General features: G+C 40.3%; 1 protein-coding gene across 6 annotated transcripts in view; it reads right to left on the reverse strand.

Moving 5' to 3' along the window:
- Window positions 1-24,523, reverse strand: part of FAM13C (family with sequence similarity 13 member C) — a 114,869-nt gene that overhangs the window by 57,713 nt on the left and 32,633 nt on the right. For all 6 annotated transcript variants that reach the window (XR_012510235.1, XM_074374045.1, XM_074374047.1 and 3 more), the window contains one exon: window positions 11,454-11,572. Coding sequence is in view for 5 of the 6 variants with exons in the window: in XM_074374045.1 (XP_074230146.1) it covers window positions 11,454-11,572 (119 nt within the window). In the remaining variant the exon portion in view is untranslated. The remainder of the gene's footprint in view (window positions 1-11,453; window positions 11,573-24,523) is intronic.

Genomic DNA, 24,523 nt, shown 5'->3' on the forward strand with positions numbered 1-24,523 from the left:
TTCTACAACTGCAAAATTGTGGATCGCCTGTGGCCGTGCAACTTTTTCAAAAACTTCTGGTGTTCCCACATTGCTAGAACCCAAAGCCTGTGCTGAGCCAGCCTGTAGGGTCATCCTGCAGTGACCTTCCCTTGGGAAGTGGACTGGAATTCAAAGCAGCAAAACAAACAAAGCATTAAGATATTTTTCTTGGCTCAAGGATAATGTCAAGCCACAGATGTGATAATTTGTGAAGAAGCAGTATTTTAGCATAGGATTGTTGATTTATATCAACTTTCTATAATTAAATTAGCAGATAAAAGCATTCCTTATCTCAGTGAAAAGCTTCCTCATCTATCCAGTTGCTCATGAAAGACTGAGAATTATCTAACACTCTCCTCTCCCTCAAGCCCAATATGCCAACCCATTAACAATTCCTTCAATTTCTTATCCCAAATAACGTTTGCATCTGTCCCCTCACCCTCTCCCTCCCCCACGACCACCTTAGGCCACATCACCATCATCTGTCTTCTGGGCCACCTCCCTGATCTCCTTCTCCTCTACCCTCCGCAAACCATTTCCCACACAGAACATCGTCACCACTTTTCTGCACACTTAAAGACCAAAATTCTTCAAGCATCCCGTGACATCCTGAAGGACTACATCTGCCGACTTCTTCCACCTCCATTCACCTCCTCCTCCTCCTCCTCCGTGTTCCCGCTACACCAGCAGTCTCCCAGTCCCTTGGACACACCACATTCCTTTCCACGTCAGGCTCTCTCACATGCTGTTCCTGGGCCCCTAATGCTCTTCCCTCTCCACTTTCCTAATTAACTCGCTCATCCTTTAGCTACCAGGTACCAGACCAATCAGGTCTCCCTCTTGTATGTCTCACTAAACTCTGATCTTCCACGTCTGCCGTGTAGCACGTCTCAGTCCCTAACCGTGTATCTGTATAATTATTTGATCATCTCTGTCTCGTGATAGTAAGCTCTATGGGGCACAGGCTGTATGAGTCTTGCCTAACATTTTATTCTAGAGCTAATCCTGGCATTAGACACATAGTTGACACTCACATGTGGTTAATAAAGTATTAACCCCAGGGTTATGTACAGCTGCTGATTCTGATACGTTCCTGAGTGTGTGCAATGATTAGGATAAAACTCACACTCCCTCCTCCACCTGGAGCATGCTAGCAGGACTGGCAGGATGGGATGACTCTTATTCCCACCTGCAGGTACATTTCTTGCAGAGGAGACCTGCTAAAGATTAGCAAGTGGCTTTCTAACCCATGTTTAGAAAATCTAGGCAGAAAGAGTAAAAGGAGAGGCTCCATCACACTTTTCATGGTCCTTCATAAACAATCAGAATCTTAAAGCTACACAGTGCCTACCATGGATCACATCTTAAGAGTTCAAGGTATTCCACTGCCTCTGATTAAGCCCTGTGTTAGAAAGCAACACAGGATACGCTAATGTATACCCGGATGACAGTCAGCCGTCCGTATGACTGATGTTTTTCCTGAAACCTTTTTGGAAACAAAAGGTATATCCCAAGAGGACAACCCACTGAGCAAAACAGTCTTTATGTACAAACAATAGCTCTATATGCAGACACAGACAAAATGGCAACAAATTCCAGTAATATTATTAGAAACAAGAATAGCCCTCAGAACCAGTAAACATAAAGTTCCTTTCCCTGCAGCCTGTAAGCTGTGTTAAAGCCAATCTCTTCTTGATTTTTTTTTTTTTTTTTTTACCAAATTACTCTGCTAAAGGACTGAGATCAAATACTGGGCAGCCCACTTCAAAGATGGAGAAACTGGGGCACAGAGTTTCAAAGGACTCTCAGAGAGACAGCTGACAGAAAACAGAACTAGAAGTCGAGAGACATTCATAAACTGACTTTTCAACCCACGTATCTCTTTGTCCAGGTCAATGAACTCCCACAGTGGGCACAAGGGTGTCAGTGCTAGAAGTGGAACGCTGACCCCCAAAACAGGCCCTCCAGTAGCTGGGATCCAAGCCCCAGTCCTACCTCCCATCTTACACTTCTACACAGATTCCTGGACTCACACTTCCTGAATCAGAACTTCCAGAGGACTGGACTGCCGGTGTGTATTTACCAAGCACCCCAGGGCATTCCCACCTAGTTAACATTATCCTCAAAGTCCAGGGGCAATGACCTAGGAGGAGACCAGCAGCTGAAGGGTGCAGCTGAGGGACTTCTAGGGGTACAGGAGTGACCTGGGTGTTTCTGGCCTGGCCTCCTAGGGAACACATTCCAGAAGAGCGAAGGGCTAAGTCCTTGGAGACACACTGAGAAACTCTGAACACAAAGCAGCCCAACCACACGGGGATAAGCACCACTCCTTACCTTGGTGGGCTGGAATGGACACAAGAAACAGCCAGAACCATGTCAATGCCTGGAGAATACATGAAAAGGGGACTCAGGCCCCTAAGGCCAATGTCAGGATGGGGAGAGGGAAGGAGGAAGAGTTTGTGACAGGATCTTGAAGACAGGAGATCCAGCAGAAGTAGAGGTCCCAATAAAGTATCATCATTAATAATAGCTTGGTTTGCTGAGCAGGACACAAAGCGGTCGGCTCCCATCACCTCACTAACTTCACTCACTGAGTACAGAATAATGAGACACCTGCTCCGGTGCAGAGTCCTTAGCTCAGGAGGCAGAGTGGTCTCAGCAGAGCTTCCGGCCCATGGACAGCTCTGCTCACTCACCTTTCCCCACTTCAAGTATTTGCCAAGTCTCTTCAGTTTTCTGCCGCAAGGGTTTTGTTTGTTTTTAAGACAGAGCTTGATTCCTTAGCCTGAAGGTGTGGGAGAGTTACCTCCACTGGGGCCAAACCTCAGCCAGCAGAGCAGAGAGGGGAGTGTGTGGATAAACACTGCAGCGCCCCAACTTCCAGAGGGATACATCTGAGGACTTTCTGAGGATCACACTGTAATAGTGGTATGTAATAGCTTCTATCCCCACGTATAACTAGATCATGAACATGTGCCCATGTTAAGTAAAGACTCCCATAAAACATTTTTAAGTTTTAAGTATCCATCATGAAGATTGGCATTTCTTAAGGGGGTGATGGTATGCCCTCTAGGGGACATTTAGGAAACTGGGGACACAGAGGCTTGGGGTGCCCACTGACACCCTGTGAGCTAAAGCCAGTGCCCTTGACATGCACAGAGCAGTCCCACATAACAAGGAACTGTCCCCCACAACCCTGCATGACTGCCAAATGTTCGGTGGGAATGTGAGAACCAGAGGCACCTGCCTTCAGCACAATCTGAAGTAGAAAACGATGAGGGCTAGTGGATGAAACAGAAATACCTAGAATACACAGGTATGGAGGAGGGAATAAGACTTAACTGTCTCAAACAATTTTACTCAGAGCCACTATCCTATGATTCCACCACATATAGAAAGCCACGTGACTTCCCACCTACTTCTCTCAAAGTTATCGATTTTCTATTATAACCCTGTCTTCTTCCATGATTGATAATCTCCAGATCCGACAATGAAACATGTCCATCATAAGTTTCACTATGGTTAACCATTTCAAATCCTACGCCTAGGCAGCTTTTACCCTTAAGCACAGACCAAGGAAACTATAATGTATGTATATACAAAATATTTTTATATGATTCTTACTATAGCAATACCTATAAATATAAATCCTAGAAGTCATCAAAATATCAAGTAATTTGGAATTAGTTAAATAAAAGATAGTATATTCATAGAATAGACTATTTCATAGCCATGAATGTTTTATGATATGGAAAAACACAAATTAAGTGGGACAAACAAGCTACAAAGAAATATGTTTCTAAGATTTCATATATATGCAGAAAATTCATGTATCTATTTCACATAGATTTCAAATATTCTCTTTCATATATATCTATTTCATATGCATATACAAATTAAATCAAAAATGTTTTTACCTAGAATTGGTAAAGGATAAAAGAAAAAATAGAGGCAGAGTGGTGGGAGCTGTGTGTGTCGTTACATACGATGTGTGTGTATGTGAGATATTTTAGTCTTGAAAAGGAATGACCCTGTCGATAATACCAGCAGCACTGGAGTAGCCACTGCCTCGCTGGGAAGACAGAGAGTAAGTAAAAGAATAGCCTCATTCCCATGTCCTCAGGAACACTGAACACTTAACCAGCTAATCAAAGTCCTAAATCAGATTTAATTTTATACACACTCTATCTCCTATAATCATTATTGACATTTCTCTCTTAAATCTATTCCAAGCTAGGCTAAGAAGTTTTCCAAGATGTTGATACGATAAGGACAAAAGTTTTCATTCAATTTCCTAGAAGTATTATTTCTAACACAGGGTTATAATGACACCAAAGTTTGCAAAACAAGTTTCTAATAGAAAAATGAGTTTCTTATAGAAAACTGTATGTTAAAGTATTTGGTATAAAAAATCAAATTTGTTCACCATGGCCATAAATGATCTCACTAGCTTTGTGATAATTAACCCATTACTCAGCCTATGTATAAAGACTGTATAGTCAGAATGCACTCTGGTCTAGCTAGCTTTATACTCTGGGGCCTGCTTTAAATAAACAGTGCTTCTAACAGATTCAAACCCTAATGCATCAGAAAGCCTCTTTCATACATCATTCTTTTTTATGTCCACATTAAAACAACAGAGACAACATAAAAATGCACACTACAATGGTAACAGAGGTCATATCTGGGTGGTAAGATCACAAGAAATTTTATGTCCTTGGAATTTACTGTTTCCCAATATAATCATGTTTCACTTATTTTATTATTATTTTTAATGAAAGAATGAGTCTCCCTTTTATTTTTACGCTAGTCATTGTCCAGCCAAAGTGCTAACATTTTATCAAGCAATCAAGGGCAGACTCCTCCAAAAAAAAAAAAAAAAAAGATTTCATTCCCAGAATAATCAAGTGTGGGCTCATTTTCAATCAGCAGTTTAAGGATTTGGTGTGGGGTTTGTGCGTATGTGTGCGCACACGCACGTGCTCTACAGTAGGGAGGATGAAGTATTTTTATCCGGGACTGCAAAAGCTTGTATTATTAAGCTAAAGTCTTTCCATGTCTAATCCTTTAAACAGCTAGAATGTTGAGCATTTTCAGTGTTGGAGCCAGAAGGGGCTTTAGAAATTATCTGACCCCAACTCTTATTAGAGGAGGGAACTGAGGGACTTCAGTGAAGTGGCCAAGGTCATCTGATAGACATAAGACCCTCCATTTCTTAATCTGAAGGTTCTTTCCATTCCACCAGACTGCTTCTGTGCCCACAGGGTGGAGGCAAGATTTGGGGGTGTGGGAGAGCCCTCACTATACGGGCCCCTTTCTACACCGTGTAAGAAGAGAAAGCTATTTTTAGAACCTCCTCACTACCCAACTGCATACCAGGGAGTTTCAAAACATTGTCAAGACAAGCTAATTTAAAAAAAAAAAAAAACTCTACCTCACCCCATTGCCCAATTTAAAAAAAAAAAAAAAAAGAAGAGAAAAAAATTCTAAGAGTACACCGATAAGAACATGCTGATGACATGCAGAGCTCCCGCTCTGGTACAGTCCAAGAAGGCAGACCTTATCTTCTTTATTATTAAAAATCTCTGGATGCTCATTCTCTTACTCGTGTTTTTTTCTTTTTAGCAGAGCCCATTAAGACTCTGCTTACTTATATGAAAAACATTTGAACAAGAAACAATCAGCTATTAAAACACATACAAATTGTCTCTCTCAAAAACAAAAGATGAAAGGATTTATCCCCCATGGAAAAGTTGCTGCCAACAAAACTTCCTCTTTCCATAAAGCAACAAAGCCTTTTCTTTTATCTGGAATGTTACAAAAATAGTCAAAGCCATCAAAGGCTGTTATCCTTGCTAATACCCCAATCTTCAACCCCCTCTAACTGGGGACTTCCAGATGAAGAAGCTAATGAACTTCAACTGGCAAATGTAACCACCAACTTAATTAGTAGTAACACACTGCTATAGAATAGCTCCTGTTTATACAGAGGAGGTCTTTAACGACATTAAAAGGCTTAATGCTGTCATAAATTCTAATATAATATTTTAAACACAAGTGAATTAATCACTCTCAAAAGTAAATTTACTTAGCTGGGTAAGAAATCCCCAACTTCATTAGTATTCTCGTACATTCATAAATTCCCCTTTGTCATATCTTGAGCATTTACAGGATTGGCACTGGCTTTAGCTATAAAAATCAATCAAACTAATGCATATTCATCAACTCACTGCTCTCAGCAGATTGATGGCACTTGTCTTGGTTCTATTACAAGGGAAGTGAGGGCTTAAGCCAATCACAGCCTCACAGGGTATCAAACTAGAAAATGAGAGGGTTGTATTAAATGATTACTAAGGCTTCATTCTTGCTCTAACTAAATGCAGTTCAATAGTTTGACATGTTTTGAAAAACTCCAGGTACTGAGGAGCATGCTAGGGTAGGGTAATTTGTGGCCCCACCACTCAGATGCACCAAAAATCCAAGTTAGAATGTAAACACAGCATCTTGGAAAAGGAAGCATTAAGGCATTATCAGCCCTTACTTTATTAGGGCTTAGCTCCAGGCAGCTAGAATCCAAAGGATGAGCAGTTGCTGGCAAGAAGAGGATTGAAGCAGGCATTTTAAATCAAATGCCTACAGGAGCCAAGCAAAGAGCATAAATAAATGAAGAGATCTGGGTGAGAACTGTGAAAAAGTGGAGAGCTGCTTCTCAGCTCTAGCTAACTGCTGCCTTGTAGGAATGTATGCCCTGGGTTATCTCATCATATTTTTCAAAAGAACAAAGATTTGTAAAACTTGATTTTTAAATATTGAAATAAAGTATGTTAAAACATTCTACAAGCCAAATATGTCTCCATACCAGATACTAGGACCCCATATCTGAGATCTCTGATGTGGGGCACTGTACCACCAAGGAATATAACAGAGGGACGTAGGGATATAGCAAATAGGAGGAAAGATGCAATGGAAAAGGGCAGAGTGGGCTCAGTCAATATCTGAGGCTGGCTCTGTGGAGGGAATGCAAACTTGGATTTAAGAAGAGATTAAGACAGTGAGTCTAAACCTTTTGGGGGGTCATGGGTAGCATATGAGATTCTGATAAATGCTTTAGAGATTTTCCCTGGACAAATAAACACATGCAGTAAGCAAAATAATGCCACCCACCAGGATGTCTGTGTCCTCACTCCTTGTCCCCCTCCTGACGTTACCTTTCGTGACAAGAGATTCTGCCAATGTGATTAAGTTAAGGACCTTGAGATGCAGAAATTATAGTGGGTCATCGGAGTGGACCCACTAATCACATGAATCCTTAAAATCAAAAAACCTTTCCTGCCCATGGCTGGTAACAGAGAAGAACAAACCTGACTCCATATTGGATCTATTCCTTTAGCTCTAGTACTCTGTTGCTTGTGCTGAGTCATGCTGGCTCTGCACCTTTTGTAAAAGAATGTTGTCTATAGCCTGAAATACACATATAGTCCATCTCAAGGCTCTGACCTTTAGAGTTACAACACTTTTCCATTCATACAGAGGCAGTTGCAGAACAGAGAACAACCTTTGTTTTGTTGGAGGTTTACAGGAACAGTGTGATCAAATAAATCTACACGGAAAGCTGCAAGAACAAAAGATTCCAGCACCAAAAAGTTTGCAAAAATCAGCCAAACCCTCTCCCCTTTCAGTATAAAAGAATTCTGAATTCTACCTCTGGTAAGATGGACCTTTGGGCACTAGCCCACCTTCTTCTCAGTCTGCTGGCTTTCTGAATAAAGTAGCTGTTCCTTGCCCCAACAACTCATCTCTCAATTTATTGGCCTGTCAATGAGACCTGCAGTAGGAGCTTGGACCCAGTAACACGGTCAGAGGGAGACACACGGAAGAAGGCTCAGAGAGATGCCATGTTGCTAACTTTGAAAATGCAGCAAGAGGCCATGAGCCAAGCAGTGTAGACAGCTTCTGAATGCTGGAATAGCCAAGGAAATAGATCAATTCTCCCTTAAAACTTCCAGAAAGGAGTGCAGGCCTGGTGACGCCTTTATTTAAGCCCAATGAGACCCATGTTGGTCATGTATCCTACAGAATTTATAAAACTATAAATTTATGTTGTTTTAAGCCACAGGTTTGTGGTCATTTGTTACAGTAGCAATAAAAAACCAATATAGTATATACACATTCAGACTTTGGCAAAATCATTCATATGCCTCCCTGAAGCTCACCCACAAAGATAAAGGCTCCTGGTGCTAGAAAGAGCTAACAACACACTCTCAGCGCTGTAAGGTATGAAACTGTTTCCCCTTGGCACACGTGGGAAGATAAATACTCACCCCATGCCACAATCAATTACAAAATCTCACTTCTACAATGATGGAGTCACTCTCTGAACACTAACTACTCCTTTGAGACTCACCCAAATTGCATGTGACCCCTTGATGGCTCGTTGCTGCAGAAGTCTTTCTTCCTTTTCTCAAAGTGTTCATTATGCTAAGAACATGCTTCCCCACCTCATCCCCAAGAAGGTGGCATTTTACACCTGCTGAGATTTAGCCTGGATTCTTCCCTCACTTTGAGCCAGACCTAGGTCTGGCATGTCCTGTTACAGTACCATGTCACCATCAAGTTCTTACTGGGCATGGTATTCCCGAACCTGGCCATATGCTGGCTTAAAACGGAAGAGGAATGTTATCAGGAATGTGAGCTACCTGACTCAAAGTTGTTTTTAGCCTCAGATCTCATTTCATCAGTTCATCAAATTTCACAATCCCTGTAATATTTTGAGATTGTTTTTCTTTTAAGTTCCATTAGAATGACCCTAGGTAACGCCACCATGGTTGTGACAAATAACTCTGCAGTTTAAAGGTTGCCATCCCAATCTAAACACTAAACCTAATATACCAGACACAACTAGCCTAACAAAGCTCCTGATTTGGGACTTAACACCGGATCCTGTGATTGCCAACACTGGTGCACAGACAATTCTGGAATGCTGCTGGCTCAGAAAGCTAAATCCTGTCAAAGCAGAATATAGAGGCTAGAAGGGAAAAAGAAGAAAAGAACAAGGTATTTGGGGTCCTATGGAAGTTTGCTAAAATGAAGAGGAAGAAAGACTAGAGACCAGATCTGTTTTTGCAAGAAACGGCCTATCTACTGGGGAGAGAAGCCTGACTTAGTGAGGAAGGCTGCCCAGTGACCCTGTATCTGATTCCTTTTCCCGACATACAGAAGAGGTCTAGGAACCTCCTAAAAATTTACATTAACTTTTGTGTGTATGTGCATCCCTTTTGTTCTAGGGAAAGGTGCTATGAATCTGAGAATCTTAATGAAACTCCCTACCCCCAAATGTAAGAAATAGCTCAGTGGCAGAGCATCTGCTTAACATGCACAAGGTCCTGAGTTCAATCCCCAGTACCTCCATTAAAAAATAATCATAAAAATTAAAAATAAGTAAAATCTTACAAGAAAAAGAATTGCTGCCTTTATGTTGCCCCATGAGGGCTTTTCTAATTCAATACACTTAGCTCTTACTAGTCATATGTAAATGACTCCCACCACAGGATCCTATTAAATTGCTGACTTTCCTTTTGATGACATTAATATTACCATTTACCTTCTCCACAGTACATGGGATATAAAGTGGTTTTAAGGGTACCAAATATCAAGTATCTTGAGAAGGGTAACTGCTAATGTAATTTTCTTCATCAGCTTCTGTGGAATATCCACCCCAAAGGGCCACCATCTATTCCTTTTGTTTTTAGTGTTTTGCATTACCTTTTTTATTATTCTGAAATACGCATGGGAATATATAGTTGGCCTTATTCTTGCTGAGAGAAGCAGTCACCAGTCTGATGTGGGGGAGACAGGGTCACTGCCTAAACTGGTTCCAGCCAGCCTAAAACTGCTTTGTTACAGTAAGGCCTCCAGAAGGAGGGAGAGTGTCCTGGTCAGCAGAGAAATGACAGGGCTGAGTCTTACCGAACCTGACCTGAGATCAAGATAAACAGACAAGAGATGGTGACCAGGAGTTGAGGCCAAGATGGCGGAGTAGATGGATGCAGTGCCCACCCTCTCCCACGAACACAACAAAAACTACACTTACATGTGAAACAACTTGCACAAAATACCTACTGAACTTTGGGAGATTATCTCTTACATCAGAAATAAAGGGAGAATCCTCATAAAACTGGATAAACAAGTTTACACCATATAGGATGGGGAACTATATTCAGTATCTTGTAGTAACCTATAATGAAAAAGAACATGAAAATGAATACATGCACATGTATGACTGAAACATTATGCTGTTCACCAGAAACTGATACAACATTACAAACTGACTATATTTTAATTTTAAAAAATTAAAAGAAAAATTTTTTAATTAAAAAAAAGAGAGATGGAGGGTGAGAAAAGGCACCCAGGAATCCAACCAGATAATCAGTCCTCATCAACCCTCTGGGGCTCTACACATTTAGTAAGCTGAGTATTTAAAAGCACAATTTCATAACACAGCCAATCTTGTCTGTAGTTGTTGATTCATATCGACTCTGCTGCCTTGGAAAAAATTTCTAAAGGTCATGCTCAGAAGTATAGCCCTCCCTTTCCCTGAGCAAGAGCTATGATTACACTGTACACAAGATCCTACAAAGACAGCTGACACAACTAGCGGTTGAATTCTTTCTTCTGTTTATTTCCAGAAGAGACTTTCCATAGACAGCTGCAATGCCAGGCTCCCATCCGAAGGCCAGGCCAACCTGGCTACAGACAGCCTTCCGCCCACATTCCTGCCCTGGACCCCGGGCTATCTCCAGCAAGTCTAGCAGAGCAGAGAAGCCAGCCTCAGGGCCACTTCAGGGCTTAAGGGCACCACTTGGATCAATCAGCACAGAAGCAGCAGCACCTGCTATGCTGTAATCAGACATCTGGAGGTTCAAATTCTGGCTCAAACTTCTTACTGTGCAACATTAGACAAACACCTGAATGTCTCAGTCTCAGGCTCCCCTGCCATAAAATGAGGCTAGGAGTACCCAGTTTCTGGAAAAGTGGCGAGGGCCAGATGACAGAAGATGTGAAAAGCAATTGGCTTGATGTCTGCACTGTCATCACTAATCATTATCACAGAAGAAAACCTAATCACCTCTAGCAGAGAATGAAAGCAGACACAATAAAATCAGCATTTCTCTAAGGGCAGACTGGTCTCCACTCCCCTCTGAGCCTTAAGGCTCATTATCTTCCAACTGAAGGCAGAGAAAGCAGTTATTTACATTTCTCTTAAGCTCAGAGTCAATGATTCTCCGTCTGGGCCTCTTTAAGCAGCTTCTCTCACCTCAAGGAATGCCAACAGAAGTGCCTTGCCTCTTGAGTGGGGGTAGCCAGCACAGGCATTAGCATTTCTGGGCAAGGACTCCCAGGCCCAATGCAACTTCTGTCAACAAAGGACCCACCTTGGTTGAACTCGCACGGTTTCTTGGCACCTAAAGGTATGGTCCTGTGGACTCTGCTGAGCTGGCATTCCTGTTCTCCCCTGACACTCTGACTGGCTGGGTACCACATGCTCTGTCTCCTGCAAGAAAAACAGCAAAAGCAGATGAACTGTCAGCAGCCATCAGTTCCTCAGTGTCTCCGGCGTGGGGTGGGTCTCAGGTCAGGGCAGCAGCAACACCAAACACACGCTGCCGATGGGAGAGGGGAAGCAGGCCAATGAGGGACCCAAAAGTTAAAAAGCCTCTTTCTATCAGTCAGTTGCTGCAAAGTTACAGAATAAATAAAAATAATAATAAAAATCTAAACTTTATAGACATTAACAATATTAGAGAAGAGTATTTGATGAACAGACATATCTAAAAATACTATCTCCAGAATATTTATAGCATAGGCTCATTTTTGCAAAAACAAATGTATGAATGTATACACACACACAGACACAGACACACAGAGATTGGGATAAAGTGAACCAAATCTTAACAGTGACTAACACTAAGATGTCATTTTTTTTTCCTTTGAGCATCCATCTATATAAACATTTTTTTTACAACAATCATACATCATTCCTGTAATAAGAAAGAAATGCGAGTTAGTCTGAAAACTAAGGAACAAATTATTTTTATAAATTCCAAATCCCCAGCATGCTCGGTCTCCATACGTCCCTCTGTCCCTTCCTCCCTTCACACCCCCCCCCAACACACCCCTACACGTGTCACTGGCTACTCTACATCCAAAGAAATTACCTTATTAGTTCCATCATCCCATGATGAAATCTACTCAATTTAGAAACTCCCTAGAAGCTAATTCTAGAGAGTATCACAAACATGCCCAAGCTAAGATGAACCTGTATTCAATACAAGGACACACACCCAAAATGAAAGGCATACGTAAGTTCAGCAATTGAATCACTATGGTCTTTAAGCTAGGCCAAACCTCTGACAAATTTTCCTTAGGATAATATAGCCCCTCTCTACCTGATAAATGAAACACTAAGGCCAAAATCAGTGAGAAATTTAGAAAATCCAGATGGCTACTGTCATGCAGTCAAAAACATTCATGTGATGCAGTGAATCTGGGTCTGACTGTGCAGTTTATTGTGGTGACAATATAGACCAAGTTCCTCTAGTAGAGATGTGGGTTGAAGTCAGTACAAGTGCCAATACATCAGGTGTCTCAGAAGTCACTTTTCCAAAATAAGAATAATTTGGTGGGGCTATTTGCCAAGTAGTCATCACAAAATCATAGTTTAGATGCCTTCCTATAAAAGGGATAGAGTGGACAGTGGGGAGCAGAGCTAAGGAAAAGGAATGAATTAGACCTACCAGGATCCTTTCTTTTATTCCATTTTTCTAAGCCTCCAGCTTGAGGCAGGAGAACACATTATATGAAAGGCTTCCATTAATATACAATAGTTCCCTAGACATAGTAGCTACTTGTGAAAAATTCTACAGCTACCCAAATACTGGCCAAGATTATCCAAACAATGGTTTTCAAGTGAGATAGCTCTGCCTGCAAGTATTCTAGGTATGTGACCTCAGGTAAATTACATCAGTTAGCTGGACCTCAGTTTTCTTGTCTATAAAATGGAGCTAATACTCCAAACTCACAAAGTTGTTGAACAAAACGTAGTAGGGAAGAACAAACTTGACTTCATATTAGATCTGTTCCTTTGGTTCCAACCCTGTGCTCTATTTCCTGTGCTTAGTCATGCTGGTTCTGTACCTTTTGTAAAAGAATGCTGCTTGTAGCCTGAAATACACATAAGGCCCATTGTCAAAGCTCTGACCTTTAAGGGTACAACACTTCCCCATTCATATGAAGATAAAAAGTTGCAGAACAGAAAATAACATTTGACTTCTTGGAGGTTTACAGGGACATCACGACCTGACCACAGGGACAACTACAAGAACAAAGGATTCTGACAGGAAATTTGCAACAACCAACCATACCCTCTCCCCTTTTTAGCATGAAAGGAGCTCAAAATTCTGACTTGGGGAAGATGGTTCTCTAGGACATTAGTCCCCAACTTCTCTGACTGCTGGTTTTCCGAATAAAGTCATTATTCCTTGCCCCCACACCTAGTCTCCCGATTTACTGGCCTGTCATGTGGTGAGCAGAACGAGTCTGGACTCAGTAACAAAGATGCTCTTTTACTGCTTACCAACTGGAGGCACACAGCGGATGGAAGTTGTTGATGATGATATTCCTTTTATAAAGATTCCCTCAAAGCTCAATATTCTGAAATTAGTATTAAGGAAATCCTTGGACACTTAACCCAAATGAGTTCAGCAAAAGCAACCTTATTTTTGTGGTAGGATGCTTGTTTCAGGTTTCTATACTAATAGTATTATTTTAAACATCATATTGAGAAGCCTCCATACTCATAGACCTAAAGAAACAGCCCTCCTAATCTCTAAAAAATTTGAACCATAAATTTCCATTTTACTAAAACTTAATCCTTTTAGGGAAGAGCAGGGTTTTTTCCCCCAAAGACAGTGTTTTATCTAATCCTTTGAACCAACGGAGGTTGAAAAGGGTTAGAAGCCACACACTGCTAGACTCCCATGGATTTTATGAACAAAAGCAAAAATAAATAAATGACACTACATCAAACTGAAAAGCTTTTGCACAGCAAAGAAACAAACAACAAAACGAAAAAGCAGCCTATTGAGTGGTAAAAGATATTTGTAAATCCTGTATCCGATAAGGGACTAAAATCCAAAACATACAAAGAACTCACACAACTCAGTAACAAAAAAAAAAAAATCTGATTAAGAAATGGGCAGAAAACTTGAATAGACTTTTTTTTTTTAAGGAAGACACACTGATAGGCAACAGACACATGCAAAGATACTCAACACCACTAATCATCAGGGAAATGCAAATCAAAACCACAATGAGATATCACCTCATACCTACCAGAATGTCTTCTTGATAATAGCCAACAAATAAATAAATGTTGGTAAGAATGTGGAGAAAAGGGAACCCTCATGTACTATTGGTGGAATATAAATTGGTACAGTCACTATGTAAAACAGTATGGAGTTTTCTTTAAAAATTAAAAATAGAACTACCAAATTTTAACTGAGCAGGACCCTACTGTCATCAGTGACCACCTGATATCTGTAATGGTGTTTGTAATGGCTTAGCTGTATAATGGTTTCAAAGGTTTTTCTCCTGCCCCCGCTGACCAGAGTTAGGCTGGAAAGGAGGGAGGCTTGCGTGGTCCGCCCAACCCCCTTGTGGTGCTGGTGCTGCCTGCAGGGATCATGCTCAGTGACCTGCTTTTGCCCTCAGTGCCTTGTTCTTGACACCAATGCCCTCCTCTTGACTCCAGTACCCTCTTCTGGACCCCTTCTGGTTTCTTTGTATCCTGTTGTTGAAGCTGCAGGTCCCAGGCCTCAGGCTGCTTAAAGGCTAAAAGCATTTATCAACCTGACTCTGAACTATACAAATTTTTCTCTAGAGCTCTTTTCCATGGAGCCCCTTCTTATGCATCCTTTGTTCTAGGTACAAGAATATTAAGACAGTTCCAAAGCCAGAGGTGAACTTCATACCCAGTAGAAGGAAGATCACTGCATCTACAAAAATAAGAACAATTTTGCAACAATTTGTTACCCTGTAAGTCATCTTTATGGAAACTAGCTCCACCCCCTTGAACTTTTACTATAAAACCCCCTGCCTTCTCTCCTCAGCAGGCTCACAGTCTTAAGAGTCATTACCCCACAGTAACCTTTGCCTGGCAAAGAAATAAGGCTGCCTTGTCTACTTTATCCAAAACTCTGTCCTTGAGTCTCAATAAGGTAAGTGGGGTACAGAGGCCATGTTTCAACAACAATAGGATTCAATGATTCCATTTCTGGGTATTTATCCAAAGAAAATGAAAACACTAATTCAAAAAGATACATGCACCCCTATGTTGAAGCATTATTTACAATAGCCAAGATATGGACGCAACCTAAGTGTCCACAGAAGGGATAAAGAAGATGGTACATACACACACACACACACTGGAATATTACCTAGTCATAAGAATGAAATCTTGCCATTTGCAAGACTAGGATGAACCTAGAGGGCTCATTCTAGAGGACACTATGCTAAGCGAAACAAGTCAGACAGAGAACGACAGACACAATATGATTTCACTTACATGTGGAATCTAAAAAACAAACAAGCAAAACAAATAGACACACAGATACACAGAACAAACCAATGGTCACCAGAGGGAAGGTAGGTGGGGGATTGTGCAATATAGGTGAAGGAGATTTAAGAGATATAAACTTCCAGTAATAAAACAAGTCACAGTTATGTTATGCACAACATAGGGAATACAGTCAATAATACTGCAGTAACTTTGCTTGGTGACAGATGGTTACTAGACATATCATGGTGATCAATTAGTAATGCATACATATGTTGAAACACTGTGTTGTGCACCTGAAACTAATGTAACACTGAAAGTCAACTATACTTCAATTTGAAAAAAACAATCACCACTATTTACAATAGCCAAGACACGGAAGCAACCTACATGTCCATCAACAGATGATTGAATAAAGAAGTTGTGATATATAATACACACATACATACACAATGGAATACTACTCAGCCATAAAAAGAATAAAATAATGACATTTGCAGCAACATGGATGGACTTGGCATTGTCATACTAGGTGAAGTAAGCCAGAAAGAGAAAGAAAAATACCATATATGATATCACTTATATGTGGAATCTAAAAAATAAAAGGTACAAATGAACTTATTTATAAAACAGAAAGACTCACATAGAAAACAAAACTATGATTACTAGGGAAGGGGAGGACGGAGGGATAAATTGGGAATTTGGAATTTACAGATACTATATACACTATTCAGTATCTTGTAATAGTCTATAATGAAAAAAACATGAAAAGGAATATATCTATGTTATAAATAAATCACCATGCTGTACACTAGAAATTAACACATTGTAAACTGAATATACTTCAATAAAAAATTTTTAATAAAATTTAAAAAAACAATCACCAAGAATATTGATAATTAAGAGAGGTATATTAAAGTAAGACATCCCCACCCCCAAAGAACTTTAAAAATTGACTTTCTGACAAAGACTGAAGTGTGAGAGGGCAGACACTACCTTGCCTTCTTCTATGTTAATGTGTTTGTCAAATGAGCAGGTCCAAGTGGACCAAGGCGAACAAGGGAAGTAGAAGCCAAGACTCCCTCCTCCAGGCTTATCTTCTGCCACTTGGCCAGGCACAGTCTGGATGGGCATCTGTAAGAGCAGTCATCCTACATCTTTTCCTGTTCTCAACTGTCCTCTTCTACCCTTCGACCTCACCTCCAGCATTTCCCAAGTCCAGCCTCTACAAAGTGATTTGTTGGTTCTCTGCTATATGCAGGAGCAATCAAATCGACTAAGCTCTGAGATATTTTACAAGAAACATATTTTGGTTATTTTCTGATCCATGAGCAAAGGCTAGGATGGTAGAGAAGTTATTAGGTTGAAAGGATCAAAACCCCAGCTGAGATAAGAAAAAATTAGCTGCCCATAAGCAGAAATGGTGAAATACAATATTTTGTACTTATTGGGATCTTAGTGAGTCCAGCTGCTTCACAGAGAACTTGAGAGAATCTAGTTTTAACTCAGTGGCATGGCCACTGCTTCAGGCCCTTCCAAGCTTCCCAATTTGTAGAGATCCATAAAGCAGAAGAAAGAATTCTTCACCCTCATTCCAGTTTTTGCCCATCTGCTCTAGTTTGCCAAATCAGAATATTACCCTTGGGCCTCAAAGACATATGCTTCCTGTAAATCATCCTTCCAAGGTGTGGTCAGTCAAAACATTAACTTTTTTCAATATTCTCAAACTTGAGGTTTTATCTGTGTCCATTTTACTCCAAAATTGATTTAAAATGCTATTTTCTCCAACTGTTGGCTTAAATTTTAAATTAAGTGTTTTTATAACTAATCACTCCATTGCTAACAATGTCTTGCATTTATGAGAGCATGTTCTTCCCAAGAGCTCTAATTAGTACATGATTAATGCATCTGATATCTTCCTAGCTCAGAAAAGCATACATATTCAGCTCTTAGAACAAACAGGGAAAGTGCTATAAATCTACCCTCTATCACCCTAGACTTCCTCTTACTTTAAACCTGAACATGTCTGTGAAAGTAACTTAAACTCCTGCTGAATAATCGGGAGTTTTAAAAACCTTTACCTCTGATTAAAAGAGCTATTCAATTATCACATTCATTTCATGATTGGGGGAAAGGAAGCCCTGAAAGAGATGATTTTAATTTCTTTTTAAAAATGTATGTCTGATTATTACTTAATGTTCTTGTCTATTAAGAAATAAGGAACTTAGATAACTATTTCTTTAGTCCTATCAGTCCATTTTCAAAAATAATTTGTCTACCTTAGTCACTATTTCAACACACAAAAAAACATATGAAGGAAGGCAGGCATTGGTTCAAAATCCACACATATGCAAAAAGTTGGATCTCTGATCCTATTTCCTTATCTGTAATAGAGAGATATCACCATTATAGTTTCAAGAATTTCTAGTAGAAAACATTCAATTTAAGTTGTCTATCTTGTCCATTTTCCAAATCAAGTAACATTCACTGAGTTCCTGGTCTGTACCAACCACTAAACTAGGTACTTTTAACCTACATTTCCTCATTTAAAACTAGGAGGTTGATTTGCCTCTTCCAGTTTCCCCCGTGAGAATATTCAAGAGAAGACAAGACAGATGACTTACCTAGGCTAGGAAGACTGTCTTTCATGCAAGAGATGCCTTCCTGAATTCCCTGAAAAATCTGATATTTATATATCTTAAGACCATTCCCATACAGAAGACATTGGGTATTTCTGTTCACCAGGTAAAGTGGAAGTATTTCAATAAAATAAACACAACTTCTAATTCAATAGACCTGAACAGCTTTCAAATTATGCAAATATTGATAAATTTGGGGGACTACATTATTTCAAACTGTTTGCATTGAGACATAATACTTTATATTTAATATTTAATTCAAAATTGCATAAACTTTATCATTAGACCTAGAGAACTCAGATCCTAATCTCAATCTCCTAAATCCAAGTTCAGAGTTCTTTCCACTATGTTTCAACATCCTGAGTTTACTACTGTCAAATGACAAAAACTAAAACAATTTAGTAACTAGTTTGATGTCTTTTATTCAAGGGAAAATGATCCATGGGTTGGGGGAGTACAGCACCTATCAAGCAGTAGAGTGCTCTTCTTGAGGGATTATGGGCAAGAGTGAGTATTACAGAGCATTAGAAGAGGCAACACAGAAACAGGGCATGACTGGCTAGGAGGCCAGGTATTTCCTTATAAGGCTAGCTGGGCCTATCTTCTGGTGTAAGGTAAACTAACTAAAGATTAGTTGGAGGATTGTTAATTGATGTATGTTAGCTTTCCTCGATAGGTGTTTCCAGTAGGTGCAGGCTGACTAAAGTATTAGTATTGGAGGTCCTGGCCAGAACAATTAGGCAAGAAAAAGAAATAAAAGGCATCTAAATTGGGAAGGAAGAAGGAAAACTGTCACTATCCGCAGATGACACAACATATAGAAAACACTAAAGGCTCCACAAAAAAACAGAATAAATTCAATAAAGGTGCCAAATGCAAAATCAACATACAAAAATCTGTTGCATTTCTATACATTAATAATGAACTATCAGAAAGAGAAATTAAGATAACAATCCCATTTACAAATGCATCAAAAAGAGTAAAATATCTAGGAATAAATGTAATCAAGGAGGTCTAAGACCTGCACACTGATAAGGCATTGATAAAATAAATTTTGAAAAAGACACAGATAAATGAAAGGATATTCTATGCTCACGAATTGGAAGAACGAGTAGTGTTAACATGTCCACATTACCCAAAGTAATCTACAAGTTCAGTGCAATCCCTGTCAAAATTTCAATGGCATTTTTCACAGAACTAGAACAAATCATTGTAAAATTTGTATGGAACCACAAAAGACACCAAATAGCCAAAGTAATCTTAAAAAGAACAAAGCTGGAGGTATCATGCTCCCTGATGTCAAACTATACTACAAATCTTTACTAATCACAACAGTATGATGTTGGCATAAAAACAGACACATAGATCAATGGAACAGAATAGAGCCCAGAAATAAACTTATGCGTATGTAGTGAATTAATTTATCACAAAGGAGGCAAGAATGTCAACTGGGAAAAAACAGTCTCTTCAATAAATGGTGTTGGGAAAACTAGCCAGCCATATGTAAAAGAATCAAACAGGACCATTATCTTATACCATACACAAAAATTAACTCAAAATTGATTAAAGACTTGAACTTATAAGACCAGAAACTATCAAACTCCTAGAAGAAAACATATGGTAAGTTCCTTGACATCATCCTTAGCATTATTTTTTGGCTCTCACTCCAAAGACAATGGCAACAAAAGCAAAAATAATCAAATGAGACTACATCAAACTAAAAAGTTTCTGCACAGTGAAGGAAACCACCAACAAAATTAAAAAGCAACCTACTAAATGGGAGAATACATTTGCAAATCACAAATCTGATAAGGAAGGGGTAAATATTCAAAATATACAGAACTCATACAATCCAACAACAAAAAAAACCCCAAAACCAAACAATCCAATTAAAAAATGGGCAGAGGATATGAAAAGACATTTTTTTCAAAGATGACATAAAGATTGCCAAAAAGCACATGAAAAGATGCTCATCATCATTAATCTCAGGGAAATATAAATCAAAACCACAATGAGAACTCAAAACCAGAATGGCTATTATAAAAAAAGACAATAAATAATAAGTGTTGCCAGGGATGTAGAGAAAAGGAACCCTCATGCACTGTTGGTGAGAATGTAAATTGGTGGCAACACTATGAAAACAGCATGGCAGTATCTTAAAAATAATAAAAATAGAACTATCTAACAATCCAGCAATTCAACTCCTGGGTATTCACCTGAGAAAAAGAAAAACACTAATTTGAAAAGATGTATGACTCCAATGTTCACAGCAGCATTATTTACAATAGCCAAGATATGGAAGATACCTAAGTGTCCACTGACATATGAACGGATAAAGATGATGCAGTTCGTGTACATATACGTGTGTGTGTGTATGTATACAATGGCATACTATTCAGCCATAAAAAAGAATGAAATCTTGCCATCTGCAACAACATGAATGAACCTTGAGGGTATTATGCTAAGTGAGAGGAGTCAGAGACTCATATTGTATGATTTTACTTACGTGTGGAATCTAAAAACCAAATGAAACTCATAGATACAAAGTGGTTATCCAAGGAGAAAGGGATTGGAGATGGGCAAAAATCAAAAACGGTGAAGGAAGGCAACTGCGTGGTGAAGGACGGTAACCAGATTTTTTCTAGTGTATATCAATATTCAATTATGTTATACATCTGAAACTAATACGTTATATATCAAATTTACCTCAATTGAAAAAGAAAATATTTCTTCATAATGGTGGTTGTTAATAGCTAGCTAACTTGCACCTACTTACATTTTGATACGCCCTCCATCAAAAAAGTCTGAATTTCTTCTCTTATTTCCCCAAGTCCGCTAGTGGTTTATGCTGCAGACTTAATCTGGAGGCTTTACCAAGTCCCCTAACGGCTGCCATCTTGCTTTCTTTAGATTAAGGGGTACTTATTATTTTCCCTTGAAATAATCCTCCCTAATTCAACTAAATTTACTGTTTCTGGCTGCCTGTGCACAGTTCCTGAGACCTTAAGTCTCACCATGAAAACCCAGAGTCTCTCACATCCCACCTGGAAAACTCAGGATGAACAAACTCAGCTCAGAAGGCAAAACAAGCCAAGCCGTATCCGAGGGAAGCGCACTGTAGAGCCCGGAAAGCGGCCCCAGGCGCAGCCAAACAAAAGCCTCTGCTCCTACCTTCACCCGCATCTCGGAGCCGGCCCGGACCATTCGGCAGCTGTCTTTGCGTGTCATCTCCTTAACCACTGTCCGAAGACAAAACTAAAACAACTTAGTAACGAGGGTGGTGTCTTTTTCTCAAGAGAGCGCAATCCGTGGGTAGAGAAAGCCCAGGGCCTCGCAAGCCGTGGAACACGCTTCCGGGAAGGTTCTGGGCAAGCGTGTTGGCAACGGCCGCGCGGAAACGGGGTATGATTGGCTGGGAGGGCGGGAATTCCTTTTACAGCAGGTGGGTCCTATTTTCTGGAGTAAGATAAACTAGCTAAAGCTGAGTTGGAGGGTTGTCGTCGGTTTGTGCTCGATTTCCCTGACAGACAGGTGTTTCCCATATGTGCAGGCTGACTCCCGTTTAGATATGTGAGGTGAGCTGGGTTCCGTATACAAATTAACATCACCAGAGACCTGAGAAGTAGCCCATGCAAATAAGTATCAATATGAATGCAGGCATATTAAACAAAAAGTGAAAGCTGGGCTGGGGTGGGGCTATTCAAGTGTAAAATCAACAGAGCATACAACAGGGTATAAAAGAGAATCACAAGGAATTTGGGTTCTCAGGTATATTTATTTCTTCTCTGCAGCATGTAGATAAAGGACACGGGGACTCCAGATCGAGAGAGAGATTAAAGAAATGAAGGTAAATAAAATAAAGAAACGAAGGTCTTCCTTTAATGAGCTTACACAGACTGGGAGTTGGAGGCCGGCAGGGAGTAGCAGGATTAAACAGCAGCATGAGACGCCAAGATTAGCCGCCATGGATGTTGTGACTACCCAAAATCCGAGTACCTCACTCCAGGAATCCTCACATGTCAGCTCCTGCCCCACTGAGCAGTTACGCCGTGTTCAAGCCTCCAACTCTCCCACTCACTCCAAATGCAACACATACTCGAGTCTGCAGAAGGCCTCAAACTGGACGAAGCGTGAAGGAAAGCAGAAGGCAGATTCTGGTCATGATCACTTTGCTCTACTCCCTAGTGGCACTGGCATCTCAAAGTGCCCCACCCAGGCCCTGAAAAGTGCTGACAATGACCTTTGCACCAGCCTGATCCCTCAAGGTGAGTGAAGCTTCTGACTTGACCATTATAACTGCTGGGATTCAGGAAAGGCCACCTCTCAGCATTATGGGCTTCCTGGGTTTCTGACTCCAGTTAAGCCTTGAACAACTTAGCGGTTAGGGATGCATGATTTCCCCACCCCTGTCCCCACCCTCCCTGTTGAAAATTTGTGTACTAGTGTCTCTGCCTCAAAAACCAAGGAATTGATCAATGACTCACCAAAGGGCAGGAAGCTGAAACCGTCTGGATAGAATCAGGACTCAAACCCTAGTTCTTTTGATTCCACACATTGTTCTCTCTAATCAACACAAACTTTTTCCCACATACAAAGATCTGAAAAGTGAAAATATACTTACTATATTTTTTGAAAAAAATCTGCATATATTTGCCCCCCAGCATTCCAACCTGTGTTATTCAAGGGTCATCTAAACATTCATTTATCGTTCAAAGATGTGGCTCCTATCAGGTGCTACATTCAGTGCTCCTCCTAGTTCTTGCCCTCAGGGAGCTCGTGGTCTAGTGGTGACAATAGAGGGGGTGGGAGTGACACAAACCACACACAGGCTAGTACAGTACAAAATATCAATGCTATAGTAGGATAAAGGTGTGTGGGCGATACTCTGGGGACATGTAGGAACGACACCAAACCCAGTTCATGAGAGAGGCTGATCACTGAAGTGGTCTAAAGGATGGAGCAGAGATGGGGAGACAGAATGTACCAAGGCAAATGTGTAAGTAAGAGTATGGCGTGTTCGAGGAACTCAGAGTGGTTGGCAATGTTTGGGGTTAGAGTCAAGCACAGGTGAGAATGGTGACCAATGAGGTGGGCAAGGCATAGGCAGAGCTAGATCATATGAACCCCACGAGTTTGGGCTTTATTCTGAAGGCAGTAGCAAGTCCCTGAATATCGTAAGTAAGACATGTTTAGATCTGCACTGGAGAAAGATCATCTGGGGCCTGTGAGGCAAGTGGATTAGAAGGTGAGCAGGGAGAGTGAAAGGAAGGAGGACAGTTAGATAATTAGAGCACCCCAAGCAAGAGATGATTGTCACTGGCATTACAGAGGTGGTAGTCAGAATGAAGAAAGACTGACTGATTTAAAAGAGATTAAACAGGTGGAAACAATAGGCCTGGTGATTGACATACTGTGGTTGAATGAGAAAGAGGAAAGACTAAAGATGATGCCAAATCTCTAGCCTGGAAAATGGAATGAGTAATACTGCTGCTTCCCGAGATGGAGACTGGGAGAGACACAGAGTTGAGCAAGAGTTGGGGGTAGGGCCCACACAGCATCCAAGGAGGCATGAAAATAGAGGGACTGCAGTCCCAGAGACAGATCAGGGCTGGGGATATATATTTGGAAATAAGCACGAAGGCGACTAAAACTACAAGTGGCACAACTCCATTCAGCATGTGCAGAGAAAGAAGAGAAAACCTAGAAGAGAACCCTGAGAAACACAAATATTTAGGGGACTGATGATATATCATTAAATTAAAAATTAAGCTGCAAAATAGTATACACAGTGAGAGCCCCTGGGGAAAGGTGGAGGGGAAGCTCAAATACATGTGTGTGTGTTATTATGTACTTAATTTTTTTAATGCGGGACATGTTAATTTATAAACTACTCTGTTATTTGAGTTATTTAATGAATATGTACTGTTTTTATAATTTAAAATAAAAATATTTCATTTTAAAAACATTTAAGAGACAGGCAGATGGGAGGAAAACTGCAAAGGAGACCAAGAAAGAGAGATGGGAAGAAAATGTGGACAGAAGGAAACTTACTGCCTGACGCTACCTATCTGTTATCTCACTGTAATGCTGAAGGATTTTTACTCCACATGGAAAATCAGGGTAAGGAAATAAAAGAAACAATACGTATTAGTAATGTGCACTCAAGCATACGACTTCTATCTGAAAATGTTATAAATAATGTTCTTTAAAATAAATGCCACTGTTTCTTACAGTCTATGTATTTTAATAA

Source organism: Camelus bactrianus, chromosome 11 (genome assembly GCF_048773025.1).
Source record: "Camelus bactrianus isolate YW-2024 breed Bactrian camel chromosome 11, ASM4877302v1, whole genome shotgun sequence".
NCBI classification, from domain to species: domain Eukaryota; kingdom Metazoa; phylum Chordata; class Mammalia; order Artiodactyla; family Camelidae; genus Camelus; species Camelus bactrianus.